Source organism: Neomonachus schauinslandi, chromosome 4 (assembly GCF_002201575.2).
Source record: "Neomonachus schauinslandi chromosome 4, ASM220157v2, whole genome shotgun sequence".
In the NCBI taxonomy this organism is placed as follows: domain Eukaryota; kingdom Metazoa; phylum Chordata; class Mammalia; order Carnivora; family Phocidae; genus Neomonachus; species Neomonachus schauinslandi.
Window position 1 is genome coordinate 114,102,392 of NC_058406.1, and position 15,901 is coordinate 114,118,292.

At 36.6% G+C, this 15,901-nt stretch overlaps 1 protein-coding gene across 2 annotated transcripts in view; it reads right to left on the reverse strand.

The window, feature by feature from the left end:
- TMEM68 (transmembrane protein 68) overlaps nt 1-15,901 on the reverse strand; it is a 49,261-nt gene that overhangs the window by 2,801 nt on the left and 30,559 nt on the right. The window contains exons 6-9 of one of the 2 annotated variants that reach the window (XM_044914631.1): nt 15,076-15,115; nt 14,539-14,671; nt 11,681-11,741; nt 9,901-10,039 (exon numbers count right to left, since the gene is read on the reverse strand). In XM_044914631.1, the coding sequence (XP_044770566.1) occupies nt 9,971-10,039; nt 11,681-11,741; nt 14,539-14,671; nt 15,076-15,115 (303 nt within the window). In that variant the 3' untranslated portion in view covers nt 9,901-9,970. Of the gene's footprint in view, nt 1-9,899; nt 10,040-11,680; nt 11,742-14,538; nt 14,672-15,075; nt 15,116-15,901 lie in introns of those variants that run through there. The other variant, XM_021688584.1, reaches the window with a different exon arrangement.

The following is a 15,901-nucleotide window of genomic DNA, read 5'->3' on the forward strand; positions in this document are numbered from 1 at the left end:
GAGAACTATTTCATACACTTATTGTAAATATTAAATGAAATTGCAACCATGTCCTCAGGTACTTGGCACAGTGACTAAAAGTGGCTAATACAGGTTGTTTTCTGTGAAGTATATTCTTTAAATTGTATTCATGTATTTAGAAAACAGATGCTTTGGAAGCTGTAACATTAGTGAAACAAGTCTCTAATCTCAAGCTCAAAACTTAATAAACGGATCAAGTACAAAGTAATAAAAACGTAAGATCATTTGTAAGATGTACCTGTCATCTGAGATGTGAAAAGAAAGCATTTGGAAGTTCAGACTTGAGAGCTCATTTGGTGGGAAATGACAGGGAAGGACACATGAATGAGCTGCTCTTTGGTCTGGGTCTCCAAGGACCAGTAAGATTTCACTGACAGTGAAGGCAAAAGCAGGAGGAAAAAGACCACAGGAAAACAATTGCCTAAGGGATGGTGAGTTCGTGAGTTTGGCTGGAGTTTCAGGTATGTGTTCAGAAGCTGGGTGTACAAGGCTCTAAAATTAGAATTCAATTAAATCATGAAAGGCCTTAAACGCCAAGTGAAAAAGTATAGGCTTAATTTAATATGAACTGAGGTGTCAAGGAAGTGCTGTGGGTGACGAAATTATCAGGGCAATGCATTAAGAAAATACAACTCTTGCAAAATCACCAATGACACCTTTCTGTCACCAAACCCAGTAACATTCTTTTAATCTTACTTGACCTCTAAATCACCATTGATCTTGCTTCTGAAATTCTCATACTGGAGGAAAAGCTAGCTTTTCTTCTAGCTTTCAGCCTGCTCCTTTCCAATCTTCTTTGCAGATTTATAATCCCAAAATCAGGCACTGACTTATTCTTCAAAGGTTCAGACAACTTTAATTAACTTTCATTTGCTGATGACTCCTAAATTTGTATCTCCAGCCTGCTCAGCTTCATATAGGAATATTCAATATGACTTCCCATGAATGTTTTAAAGGCACCTCAAATTCAATATCCTTAAGACTAACCTAACATTCTTTCCCTCATACTTTGTCTTTTTCTTAGTTCCTTCCCTATTTCAGCAAATGACACTACCAGAAACCTAGCCAAGTAAGCCAAAACCTAGGAGTCACCCTTAACAACTCCTGCTTCCCACTCACAATGGCTAATCCATTGGCAACATCCATTTGTTTCACCTCCCAAATACCACTCATATCTATCCACTTCTCTCTAACTTCTTTCCACCCTAACAATACATATATATGATATATGTATGTATATATGAATAAACCTATATTTACATATATGTGTGGATGTGTGGATGAGACTGTAGAGAGAGAGTTAAAGAGACAGACAGAAACAGACACTGTAAATGCAGAGATGGAACAATAGATTAAGCTGAGAGAACTTTCAGGAAATGTCCCAAGTGCCCTGTTCAGCATTAGCACACTATATTTTAATTTAGATTTAGATAGTGCTTACAAAATGGTTTTCCACAGTCAAATGACTGAACAATCTATCACCCATTTTTAAATGAGATTTCATTTCTACATTAATTTGGATGCTAATAATTCTGAATTTGTGATAATCCAGGGATCATTATCTTACAGTTTATGCTTATATTATTAACAATGAAGATTGGAAAATCATGACAATATATTCACAAAAGGAAAATTTCAAGTATTCCTTATTTCAAGTATACTTTAGTTCAATAATGACAACGTACAATCAAAAATACGAATATGGCAACTATGTATGGATGTATTTAAATAAATTCCCCCAAGAAATTCTACTATGCTTTGGTAGACTACTTGTTACTTTTGGTACTGATAATAAAGTACATAAAGTAACTGGAGAGGGTAATTGAGGTATTTCAAGGATTCAGAAAGGCCTTCTTTCTTACTTAAATAGGTAAGGTTGTACTATGTTTATATATTTTAATATATAAAATATCTAATTCTACCAGTGACATAAATGTGAGTAAATTTTGCTCTCATATGAAAAAACCTCATATGAAAAATCAAGGCACTGGAATTTAACTGGAATTTTCCTTAACTGAGGAAAATAAGGGAACAGGGTTCATTTAAGAGACCTGAAAGAAACGTCTGAGATCATCTAGTTCAATTTATCTGCTCTACAAATAAGGAAACTGGGACCTAGAGAAGAACATATTCATCCAAAGTGACATTGCTGCCTAGTGGTAGTGCGAGGATTATAACCCAGATCCCTGAACCTCCACACCAGGCTTTTCCCCCTCTTTCTCTATTACCTTCTATTTTGCCCATAAAAATATATGGTATTTGTAAAAAGTGTTCCTAAGTAGCTCTGACCCACTTAAATCCTAATAGACAGGAAAAAAATTTTAAAAGAACAAAACAGAATTCGGTTATATTCTACAGGAGAATGCACTGTTTGGGGGCAGCAAAGAAATGTGTTATATAAATAGTAAAGTGCATGCAGGTAGAAGCAACGTCACTGGGTAAGGTCTCACCCTGGTGTAAAAGCTCGTGGAGCCCTATCAGTAAGGCATCACTTCAGGATCAAGATGAGAGAAGCATCATGCACACAGAGAGCATGTCCTGACCCTGAAAACCAGTGTCAAAGAGTTTTGTTTTCAGGATGCAGGAGGACAATAAACTGTGAGTATTTAATGGACCAGCAGCATAACTGGTGGTAAGTTTTCTAAGAATGAAGTTCATAGACAAGGCACATAATGTTTCTTTACTGTTCCCTTCGTGAAACTTCCTACCTATTTGAATTTCCTACCTGATTTGAATAGTCTCATCTAATATAACATTATAGCTGTTTCAGCTGTACATCCTTTTCTAAGTGTCTGGTCTTGCTGAGTCCCAGTATGGTATAATAGATTACAATGATTCATTCCCTCTGCATACCAGCCCCTGTCTTTTGGGCCATCCTTTGGGAAGAATACAGATACTGTTCCAGTCAAGTCTAGTGTGGCCGTGTGACTGTTTTGGCCAGTAAAATGTCAGTGGGAGTAAGTGAGCCACTTCCAAACAGAAACTTTAAAAGGCTCCACTCCTGACATTTTCTTTTTACCATGGCAACATCCCACATGTATCAGCCTGAACCCAGAAGAAAGAAGAGATGGACCTCAGGGGAAATACAACATGAACAAGAAGTAAGCTTTACTGCCTCTGAGATTGGTTGTTTGTTACTGCAGCACACCCCAGCAAAACTGACTAAATCATCCAGTTTTCTTACGTGTAGAACAGCAATAATAAGGTCTACCCTACAGGATTAAATCAGACTTATGCATAGGAAATGTCATCACAGATGACATGATCTTATACATAGAAAACCCTAAACACTCCATAAAAGAGCAGTTAGAACTAACAAACAAATTCAGCAAAGTTGCAGGATATAAAATCCACACACAAAACTCAGTTGTGTTTGTATACACTAACAATGAACACTCTGAAAACAAAACAAAAAACAAAAAACAATCCCATTTACAAGAGCATCAAAAAGAATAAAATACTCAGGAAAAAACGTAACCAAGGAGGAGAAAGTCTCACACACTGAAAATTATAAAACACTGCTGAAAGAAATTAAAGACACAAATAAACAGAAAGACATCTGTGTTCATGGATTAAAAGATTTAATATTGTTAAGTTGTCCATTCTATCCAAGGTGGTCTACAGATTCAAGGCAATCCCTATCAAAATCCCAACAGCATTTTTTGCAGAAGTAGAAAAAAAAAATCTTAAAATTCATTTGCAATTTCAAAGGACTCTAAATATTAGACAAAAGAAGAAAGTTGCAGGCCTCATACTTCCCAATTTCAAACATATGACAAAGCTACAAAAATCAAACCAGTGTGATACTGGCATAGAGACAAACATATAGACCAATGGAACAGAACAGACAACCCAGAAATAAACATTTGCATATATGGCAAATGATCTTTGATAAGGGTGCCAAGACCATACAATGGGGAAAAGGCAGTCTCTTCAACAAATGATGGTAGGGAACTAGATATCCACATTAAAAAAGAATGAAGTTGAACTTTATCTTACATCATATATAAAAATTATCTCAAATTGGATTAAAGAACTAAACTATAAAACTCCTAGAAGAAAATGTAGGAGAAAAGCTTCATGACAGTGGATTTGGCAATAATTTCTTGAATATGACACCAAAAGCACAGGAAACAAAGCAAAAATAGACAACTAGGACTACATCAAACTTAAAAACTTCTATACATCAAAAGAAACAATCAATAGGGTGAAAAGGAACCTATGGAATGAGAGAAAATATTTGCAAATCATCTAATAAGGAGTTAATATCCAGAATATATAAAGAGCTTCTATAATTCAACAACAAAAAAACCAAATAATATGATTAAAAACATGAGCCAATACCTTGAACACACATTTCTCCAAGGAAGATACACAAATGGCCAACAAGCATACGAAATGATGCTCAACATCAGTTGAGATAATCATTAGAGAAATGCAAATCAAAACTACAATGAGATACCATCTCATACCCATTAGGATGGCTACCATCAACAAAACAAAACAAAACAGAAAATAACAAGTGTTGGCGAGGATGCAGAGAAATTGGAACCCTCGTGTACTGCTGGTAGGGATGTAAAATGGCATGGCCAACTATAGAAAACTGTATGGATGAGGCTCCTTAAAAAGTTAAAAATAGAATTATCATAGTGTGAAATAATAGAAAATACATATTGGTCTCTGCTCCTGGCTCCTGGCACAGAGCTCCTGAAACTCTTATAATTTCCTAAGTGATAAGGGTACTAGAAGCACCTTTTGTTCTAATATTTGGTTTCTGACTCCAGTTCCTGATGCAGTGCTCCTGAAATCCTTATCATTTCCTGGGTGATAAAAGTGTCTTTTGTTCTGTTGGACTTGTGGATGGCTTCTGGATAAGAGCTGGTCACCAGAAAGACCAAACCATGATTAGAAGCTTAGAATTTTCAGCTCGACTCCATCACCCCCCATAAAATCCCAATAGTACAGAGTTCAGGGAGCTTCCAGGTGGGTGAACACATCCACACCAGGAAGGTGACGCACCCTAACTCCACAGGGGCCCTGCACTTGGAGCCCTCCCATTCTTTGCCCTACATTATCTCTTTATCTGGCGGTTCATCTGTATCTTCTATCGTACCATTTAATAAACTGATAAAAGTAAGTGTATTCCTGAGTTCTGTGAGACATTCCAGCAAATTAATTGAACCTGGGGAGGGGTCATGGGAACCTCCAATTTGTAGCCAACTCAGACAGAAGTTGTGGGTTACCTGAGGACCCAGTACTCGTGATTAGCATCTAGAGTGGGGTGGGAATAGCCTTGTGGGACTGAGCCCTTACCCTGCGGCATCTACGCTATCTCCAGGTAGACAGTGTCCGAACTGAGTTAAATTACAGGACCTCCAGCTGGTGTCAAGAGAATTGCTTGGTGGGGGAGAAACCTCCACACATTTGGTGACCAGAAGTGTCAGAAGTCACGTTGTGTGTAAAAGTAAAGGAGACTCACAAGTGAAAGAAAGGCATAGTACAAAAGAACTGGGCTTTTCCCTATAGGAGGGAAAAGCTGGAGTTTTTTCTTTCCACATATGATACAGCAATCTCACTTCTGGTATATATCCAAAAGAATTCAAAACAGGATCTTGAAGACATATTTGCACATGGATTTTACCTGTAGCATTATTCACAACAGCCAAGAAAATGGAAGCAACCCAAATGTCCAACAATGAATGAATGGATAAACAAAATGTGCCATATACATATAATGGAATATTATTCAGCTTTAAAAAAAGAAGGAAATCCTGTCACATGCTACAATATGGATGGACCTGAAAGACATGCTAAGTGAAATAAGCCAGTCACTATGATTCCACTTTTCTATGATAGTCCAACTCATAGTACTAGAAAGTAGAATGGGGGTTGCCAGGGGCTGCAAGGAAGAAGTGGTGAGCTGGTGTATGATTCTCCTCATATGCGGAATCTAAAAAAGATGAATTCGTGGAAACACAGAGTAGAATGGGGGTTGCCAGGGTGTGGGGGAATAGGGAGATGTTGGCCAAGGGTACAAACTTACAGTTGTAAGATGAGTAAGTTCTGAGGATCTAATGTGCAGCATGGTTACTTACAGTTAATAATACTATATTATATGTTAGGAAGTTGCTAAGAGAAAAGGTCATAAATATTCCCACCACACACGCAAAATGGTAATTATGAGGTGCTGGAAGTATCATCTAACCTTATTGTGATAATCATTTCACAATATACACATGTATCAAATCTTCACCTTGCACATTAAACTTTTACAGTGTTATATGTCAATTATATCTCGATTATAAAGCTGGGGGAGAAAAAGAATCTTGCATAGACCATAAAGGAACCAGAATAAAATATTGATGGATATATATGAAAAAAAAAAGAGAGAGAGAGAAAGAATGGGTAGTTGGTGTTCAGTGGGTATAGAGATTCAATTTAGCAAGATGAGAAGGTTCTAGAGATTGGTTTCACAACAATGTAAATATATATTTAGCACTAATAAAACATACACTTAAAAATGGTTAAGTAATAAATTTTATATTTTTTACCACAACTTTAAAACTTAAAAAAAGGGCTCCTGGGTGGCTCAGTTGGTTAAGCGACTGCCTTCGGCTCAGGTCATGATCCTGGAGTCCCGGGATCGAGTCCCGCATCGGGCTCTCTGCTCGGCAGGGAGTCTGCTTCTCCCTCTGACCCTCCTCCCTCTCATGCTCTCTGTCTCTCATTCTCTCTGACTCAAATAAATAAAATCTTTAAAAAAAATAAATAAATAAAACTTAAAAAAAAATCACAGTATACATACAAAAGGCTGGTATAAAGCTGTAATCAAAACACATTCATCCCATTCTCCAGGTGATTTTATCTAGTTTTATACTCTCCGAAGGTGTAACTGCAAGCTGAGTGGTCTTTTCTTCCTTGATGTCTTTGCAGGGATGAATATTACTGATCACTCCTGTTTTTTAAACATCCTCACCTGCTGACTTCTCTCACACAAATTTACTTATTCCCACCTCTCTGCCATCTCCCTTTCTGTCAGCTTTGGGTGTTTTCCTTGGCACACCCCTTACATGTTACTTGCCCTACGGTCTGTCCTAAGTCCTCTTCCTTCTCTTTCTAAGCTGCTTTGTAAAGCTCATGACTTCAGTAACTGTCTCATGCAGATAACTTCTAAAACTTCATCATCATCTTTCTCCCAAACTCCAGTGCAATATTTTTTAAAACCTATGCAGGGACGCCTGGGTGGCTCAGTTGGTTAAGCATCTGCCTTAGGCTCAGGTCATGATCTCAGCCCTGAGCCCTGTGCTAGGCTCCCTGCTCAGTGGGGAGTCTGCTTCTCCCTCTCCCTCACCTGTGCTCTCTCTCTCCCTCAAATAAATAAATAAAAATTTTTTTAAAAGTATGCATATAAATATATACATACATATCCTGCAGGTAGCTATAGAATTAGGTTTCAAGTCTGGTATTTTCTATCTCTGTAAAATCTCTCAAATCTGCACCTTGCTCTCCCTTTCAAGTAGATAAAAATATCATTATGTAATTCATTCATTCATCAAACATTTATTGAGATCTAATTAAATACCAAACGCTGTGCTGGGAACTGGAGACACAAGAATTCATAGCATAACCTCTGCTCTTAAAGAGCACACTTATGTGTATCTAAGTAATCACAATTGCTAGAGTCATCCTCACAAACCATTGTAGAGAAACAGATTATACATCTGCTTGCTTCCGCCAAACAAATTTGAATGAAACTGATATGAGCCACTCCCAAACAGAGGCCTATCCTAATTGAAATGTATTTGGTAGACAAATTCCCTAGTCTGATAGTTAAGGGCCTATAAATATAGCTCCTACTTACTTTTCCGATTTCATCTCAACCAAACCCTACCCATTAAGCTAGTGATTCCCCAATTGTTATTAAGTGCTATTGAAGGAAAAACAAGGAGAGGGTTTTGGTCAGGTGAGAATGGAAAATGTGCTTTGAAACAAAGTTAAATAGACCTCTTTGTTGCAGGGCTTCTTAGAACCTTTAATATGTTAATGTGTTTTGCAAAATTCCTGGAGGAGAATTTATCAGGCAGTTTTTCCCAACCCTGCTGTTCTAACCCCCTCAGACTGCTCACCATTGTTGGTACATGGTCAACTTCCCTACCGCCATTTCTTTGTTCATACTCTTCCTCCAACCCCAAGTCCACATGTCCAAGTCACATCCTTCTTTCAAGACCCACCACAAATGCCCTCATTCCAGAAAGCTTTTCCTATTTTTTCCTTCACAAAGCAGTCTTTTTCCCCTTTGAGCTTCTACTGTCTCACTCAAATTCAGCCTCCATATTGTTTCCAGTGATCTTTGCAAACGCAAACCTATTACACCATTCACGTATTTTCAAGAGCACCACATGCCACCCCTGCCCCAGCTTTCAGGAAACAAAATCAATCATAGGCCATCATAGTCCAGACCCGTCCTGTGTTTCTAGCCTGATCTCCCATAACATATACTCCTTTTAGTTATAAAAGACTACTCTCAACTCCCCAAAGATTTTATGCTATATCATATTGCCATCATTTATACATTCAGTTTCCTCTACCTCATTACTCTCTGTCCAGCTAATTCCTTGTCTTTCCAAACTGAATTCAACCATCACCTCTCTCAAGGAGGCATCCCCGATCTAATTTAGATATCTTTCCTTTGTGCTTCCATAATACCCTAAGACAGCAGTTCTCAATCAGATGGGATTTTGCCCCGCTGGGCGTTACATGAAGAGGTCTAGAGGCATTTTTTATTATCACAATCGGTGAGGGTCACGTGAGGATGGGGAGTGCTACTGGCATCTCGCGAGTAGAGGTGAGAGACAGTGGTAAGCATCCTCCCGTGCACAGCACAGGCCTCCACAACAAAATGTCAGTAGCACCCAGGTTAAGAAACCTTGCTGTAAGCACACCATTGTGGTTAATGCATCACCACATCAACGCTGATTTAGTTCTTCAGCTCCCACACTGGACTGCAAGTTCCTAGGACAACAGTATTCACTATTGCTAATAATGTTAATACCCAGCATTCACGGAGCACTTACTGTATGTCACTCACTGTTCTTTTTTTTAAAGATTTTATTTGACAGAGAGAGACACAGCGAGAGAGGGAACACAAGCAGGGGCAGAGGGAGAGGGAGAACAGACTTCCCGCGGAGCAGGGAGCCCAATGCGGGGCTCGATCCCAGGACTCTGGGATCATGACCTGAGCCGAAGGCAGACGCTTAATGACTGAGCCACCCAGGCGCCCCTCACTCACTGTTCTAAACAATGATCATGTACAATCTCACGTAATCCTCAGGGACAACTGTGAGTGGGTACTATTCTTTTCCCTGTTCTGCAGACTCCCTAAGGTCACACAGCACATGAATAGTGGAGCTAGGAACGACCTGATTTCATAACCCACACTCTTGAAAACTATTCCATTTTCCTGCCAGGATATTTCTATCAAACAAGAACAACACTTTCTTTTTATGGAAGTCAACTCTTTCTTCTGGACATCACTTATGACACTTTTTAATTACCAGTGCCAAGAGCCCCAACCTCTCAGCACTTGTGACATTTTAAAATGAGTGGTTCTTTGTTGCGGGGGGCCGTCCTGTGCATGGTAGAAAGTTCACCGGCATCCCCGGCCTCTACTCACTACATGTCTGTAGCTCCACCACCTCCCAGGACCTGCCTGTCATGACAATAACTAAATGTCTCAAGACACTGCCAAACGTCCCCTGGGGGAAAAAGCGCCACTGATCTCAGGAACGTGTCTGTGGAATTAATTAATGAATTCAACTTCAATATAATAATTGAAAGTAAAAATCTGCTCAAAGATTAAGAAAGAAAGAATAATTTACCTTTTCAGCTAATTCTTCTGCTGTTATCTTTGGATCATAAGGGATAGGATCACCTAAATAGGTGCGTAATTTCACTGGAAAACCGCCATACATTGGAGCAAATGGATAGCGGAATTTTTCATAAAGCCACCTAAATAACCCTGTTTTAAAGCAAACAAAATTATTTTAATTGGTTAAATATTCTGAGCAACTGTAAACTTTCAAATTAATAATAATGTAAGACTTAGAAGAAGACAGCAAACAGTATCATCTCCTGGCAATTAATACAATACGTTTTTTTTTAAAGATGAGCTTTTCATCAATTCTAACGAATGTAGCACATTAATGTAAGATGTTAATATGAGAAGCTGGAGGGTGGTGAGAAGCTTTATGAGTACTCTTTGTACTTCCACTCAATTTTTCTGTAAAGCTAAAAATGACCCCCAAAATAAGGTTTATTAATTTTTTTAAAAATGAGCTTTCAAACATATGAGAATTTTAAAAGGCAAACCAATTACTATTATTACAAAGCCATGGGTAAAGACTGCAACCAAAAGCTAGAAGCTAAAAAGTCTAGAGACTCACAAATACTTATATGAATAAAAGAAAAAAAATAAAAGCATAAGATAAATTCACATAAACGTGAAACTAAAATGCATCAATAAATAGGTAAAGAAAAAACATTATTGTAAATTAAGAAAAATGCAGAGTAGCAAAGAATCACTAATGCTAATGACCAAGTATGAAATTTAGCAAGATTAAAAGCAGTAATAATGTAAAATAAACTGGAGGATTAAGTAAAAAAAGAAAGTCAAAAAGCAGTCAACAGTAATTTTTAAACCACTTTATGATTAAAGAAACAAAATTAGGAATAATTTGTTATGCAACTTAAATTCTGAAGAAATAACCTGAGAGAAAATTAGAAGAAATAATTCTACAGCAACAGCTAAACCTCACATCAATCTGCCTTTCCACCTTAAATTTGAAAAAAAAAAGGGAAAAAATGTTAACACCTAAAAAAAGTAATAGAATATCAACAACATACCAACATTACACATAAAAGAAACAACAGAAGTTTAAAGTTTTTTAGGAGGGGAACTGTATGTGGATAGGAACAATATAGTGCTAGGGATATAAAATATAGTCAATCAAATATATAAACCATAGGGTATAAAAACAAACTGAAAATTTCAAAATAAAAAGAAAACAACAGAGGAATTGCAAAGAAAAAGCACTTCTAATCGTTATCACTCCTATAACTACACTCAAAGCTTATTTTGTTACCCATAAATTAAAGTTAGGCAAAAAGAACTTTACAATATAAATGTATCATGGTTCAAAATATTTAAAAAGCAAAAAACAAGAAGTAACAGAAATGAACCAAAGCAGACATCCTTAGGTTGTTAATCTTAATTCAGTATCATATTGTCAGCCATTTTTAAAGCTGCAACTTCTTCAGCAGTGAGTTAGGAAGATAGTCTGGGCAATGGGTACATTTGTTCTAAACCTCAACAGCGTGGTTCAACCAAGGAAATTAGATAACTCACTCTGTAATTTTAAGAAGCCCATGAAACAAATAAGCTTCAGTATGTATACGAGACTCTTAATAAAAATCTAACATCTCAGAACTGCCATTACTTAGAGTCAGTTATCATTTAGACTTTAAATAGAAAAACATCTAAATAATATATCCATTATCTAAAGTAGTAATTCAAAAGAATTTCTTAGAGTGTTCAAAAGCCCAAGTATTTCATTCTAAATATTACATTATAATTAGAAAAACTGTATGAAGCAGAACTTACTTGTTCCTCCAAGTGATCTAAATCCTTCTCGAATATTTTGTGTAAACATAGGAATAATGGGCTAGAGAGAGAATTTGAATTAAAAAGTAAATATATTGATCCATTCAATATCTCCACTGAGTCAATAATGCAAAATTTTGAGGGCCTGTTCAAGATTATGAGAATGAGGTATTTTTAAAATAAAGGTATACTTTTATTACCAGTGTGATTTATCAGACTAAATTTAACTTGATCATCTGTAAAAACAAAAATTAGAAACACTACCCTCTAGTGGTAATACATAATATTTCATTTACCAACTTTCCTACCTTCCACATAAACTCTTGACACTCAAAATAAAGATTGCAGTAATCATTAATTTCATTAAATAAAATTAATGTGGTAAATTAAACTGATTTTGGTGGCCCACTGAATAGTGTGCTCACTGGAGAAAAAGTTACAAGGTAGATATTCCCTCTATGGGGAAATTTATATAAATTTAAATGACAGGTTTTGGCAAGATGCTGTCACGGAACTACGGAAACACTATTTTTGTGTGTGTGAGATTAATAAATCTAAAAATTTTGAACATCAGTGAAAAGCATAAGACTGCAAAAAAAAGGAAAATATATAAAACAATTCCTTTTATCATTGATTTTAGAGGATTTCTGCTCACAAGTTCATGGTTTTTATTATTCCATGAATATCTGTGATTAAGTATGATTTTTTAAATGGAGACCTTAATTAAATGTCCTAAAACAATGATGAAGTAGCAAAGGATCATGTAAGGAGGTTCCACCATGGTGAAACTGAAGTAGATAAAAAATTGAATAAAAACACTTTAAAATGCACATAAAATACATTGAATTAAACGATGTTTTAGAATTTAGAAAACTGAGTATCACTTTACTTACATTCTACCATCAGTATTTGTCTAATACAGAGTTATCTGCCTTAGTGAACAGGGTTGGAGATATTTAAATAAGCTGACATTTAAAAAGCCATTCTTACTCAGCTGTGGAAAACAGTAAAATATGGTGGACTGAAGGAAAGGGACTACAGGTATAGCTTTCTTCATAAAACTTATTACCTCACACAGAACTACTGATCATTTATTTAGTGTATTTCTCCCCTCTCCAGAAGGAAGACCTCTAACAGCAGAGACATTGTTTTGTTTACTGCTGTATCCCCAGCACCTGAATAGTGCCTGGAACAGACTAGGTGCTGAAACAAAGTGTGGTGGATGAATTAAAGAAGGAATGAAGACACAGGACAGAGAGACAATGCACATAATGAAGTAGTTTGTATTCTCTGAATATAAAGTGTCGGAAACAGGCAGCAGCAATCTTAAAACCAGTTTGGAAAAAAGAAGTCAGGTAAAGAAAGGCACTCTGATGGAAGAATTTAAAGTTTCATGGTGTTAATTCACAAAGCTAAAACAGAAAACACTGACTCTTTCGTACAAAATTCAGATTATGATCTAGGAAACCACCACTAGTTTTGCGAAATAGTGACTGCTGACATCCTAATGTTTTAAAGAATTATAAAATGTCTTTAGAGTTGAGAACATAAAATGCCCAAAAAGGACCAGAAACCTTTCAGCTCGTATATATACCCTTTGTCTTCTCTGACCAGTACTGCTGGATTTATGTCTGACTGGCATGAACCCCTAGGTTCATACTGAAGCATGCACTTTATAAAGACTCTTCAGGGTACATACCACCCTTTAAATAGCTTACTCTCCAGAAGCTCGATATATCTAGAACCTACTAAATAGGAAAATGCTTACCCTAGCAGGCTCAGTATTCCAGGCTAGAGTCTGGGCATATGGTTTCTAAATTTGCATTCAAGCTAACAGCCTTAAAGCTATAAGCATTACTTTATTACAACTTGATACTGTAGTACAATTATCCATTCCTTTCCTTGTACACCTTTTGCATATAAGGTATTAGCATAAGTAACCTAGAATTAAATTGTTTGCATGTATACATGTGTCTCCTTATGTACGTGTGTGCACATGTGTGCAAGAGAAAGAGAATGTGTATTTTGTTGAAACTATTCTTGGGGAATTAGTTTAATATGGTCTTAGAGTCTAAACTTTGCCCCTAAAAATAAGTGAGCACCAATGGACAAGTTACTTACCATGTCTATGCTTCAGGTTCTTCATGTATAAAGTGGGAATAATAATAATTATACTATCTCAAAGGTTATTTTATGGATTGATATAATACATATAAACAATTTTATTAAAACAAATGTTGGGGCGCCTGGGTGGCTCAGTCGTTAAGCGTCTGCCTTCGGCTCAGGTCATGATCCCAGGGTTCTGGGATCAAGCCCCACATCAGGCTCCCTGCTCGGCGGGAAGCCTGCGTCTCCCTCTCCCACTCCCCCTGCTTGTGTTCCCTCTCGCGCTGTGTCTCTCTCTGTCAAATAAATAAAATATTAAAAAAAAAAATGTTATCTTCTTTTACATCAGTTGTTTTCCAACTTGAGTAAATGGGCTAATATTTTTCCAACTTATTTAGATATGAAGTTCCCTAAAAATTCTCAGCAATTTCACAGAATAAGAGTGACTTAAATTATATTAAAAAGCCCGTAACTTTCAGATAAACCTTAAACATTTTTTACCAATATTGTGTGAACTTGCATTGACAATCTAGGTTTTTTCACTTTAATTTGTTACTATGTCACAATTTAAATGTAGTTATTCCTCCAACAGTCTTAAATTTTTACCCAAAGTTTATGATGATTTTGTGAGGACTATGAAGGGGTTTTCCAGATGGGATACTTGTACCATTTACGACTATCTCTATATATGGTTGAAAGAGCCCCCTCATGTATCTGGAAGGTCCCTCTAATCTCAAGGTCAGCAGACTCACTGTGAAATGCAGTCAGGGATGGCAACAGCCCCGGTTGCCTGTGGTCCTGAACTGTATGCTCTGCTCTGCTTCTGCCTTGCTGTATGACCCGATCCCTCCATCCCTTCATCTCTCTGTGCCTGAGTTTCCTCATCTGTAACATTGGAATAATTATATATGTCACCTACTTACTGTACAAGTACTGACATAAAGCCTTTAAAAGCACTACAAGAGGTTGGGGTGGTACAATAGTTATCAAATGTACAATGCTATCCTGTAAATCAACAATGTTAAGGATTTCTGGCTTTAAACTTACAAAAGGATGTTTATAAAATGTTCTCAAGTTTCATACAAAAACCTTAAATTATCTAGATTATCTTAATTAATTATCTAGAAACTCTAGCAAAGATTGAAAAAAAATTGTTCCTTTCTCTCTATAATTTCTTTCTTTCCGGCCTTCTTCCAGGCAATGTTCCTTAAATCTGTGAAGTTAAGGATGAGAAATTAGAATCTCATGATCAATTTATATAATTCCAAATCTATTTTTGTCATTTTTACCTTTAAACTTCATGAGAAATAATCCTTTCAAAATATAAACCTGAAAATTAAATTATCTTGATTAGGGTTTTAGCTTTTATCATTGCTTTAATAGACATTACTTTCATTACCCTTAATTTTTGTACAATGGTGCATATATCCTTTTGTACTTTATATTATTCATATATTCTAGAATTTTATTTTATACATCAGCGCTTAAGACTTTTTGGGAAATAAAATGTGCTATGAATTAATTTTCTGTATCACTAATACTATTAACAAAAAGTTAAATTCCAAATGTCCCTTTCTAGTAGTGCTTAATACTGTGTTAAAAAAATCAATTCGGGACGCCTGGGTGGCTCAGTCAGTTAAGCGTCTGCCTTCAGCTCAGGTCATGATCCCAGGGTCCTGGGATCGAGTCCCGCATCGGGCTCCCTGCTCCGCGGGGTGCCTGCTTCTCCCTCTGCCTCTGCCTCTCTCTCTCTCTATCTCTCATGAATAAATAAAAAAATAAAATCTTTAAAAAAAAAATCAATTCAATTCAAATAGCCTACTAAGGGCTAGTCATTGTACTAAGTGCTAGTCATTGTACTAAGGACTCAGAATATAAAAAGATGATCTTGTCCTTTGGGAGCTTATAATCTACTGTAGGACAAGAATGTTTAAATTTTTATGTTGTCTATTATTAAACACTTGGGCAAGTACATTAACTCTTATTCTGGGATCACATTACTAAAGCACTACAGCAATAACTTCTAGTAGTTACGTGTACATGTGTACAGGAGAGAATAAAGCTCAATGCATTTTATTTTAACTCCGCAGTTAAAAAAAAAGAAAACTTTCGTTT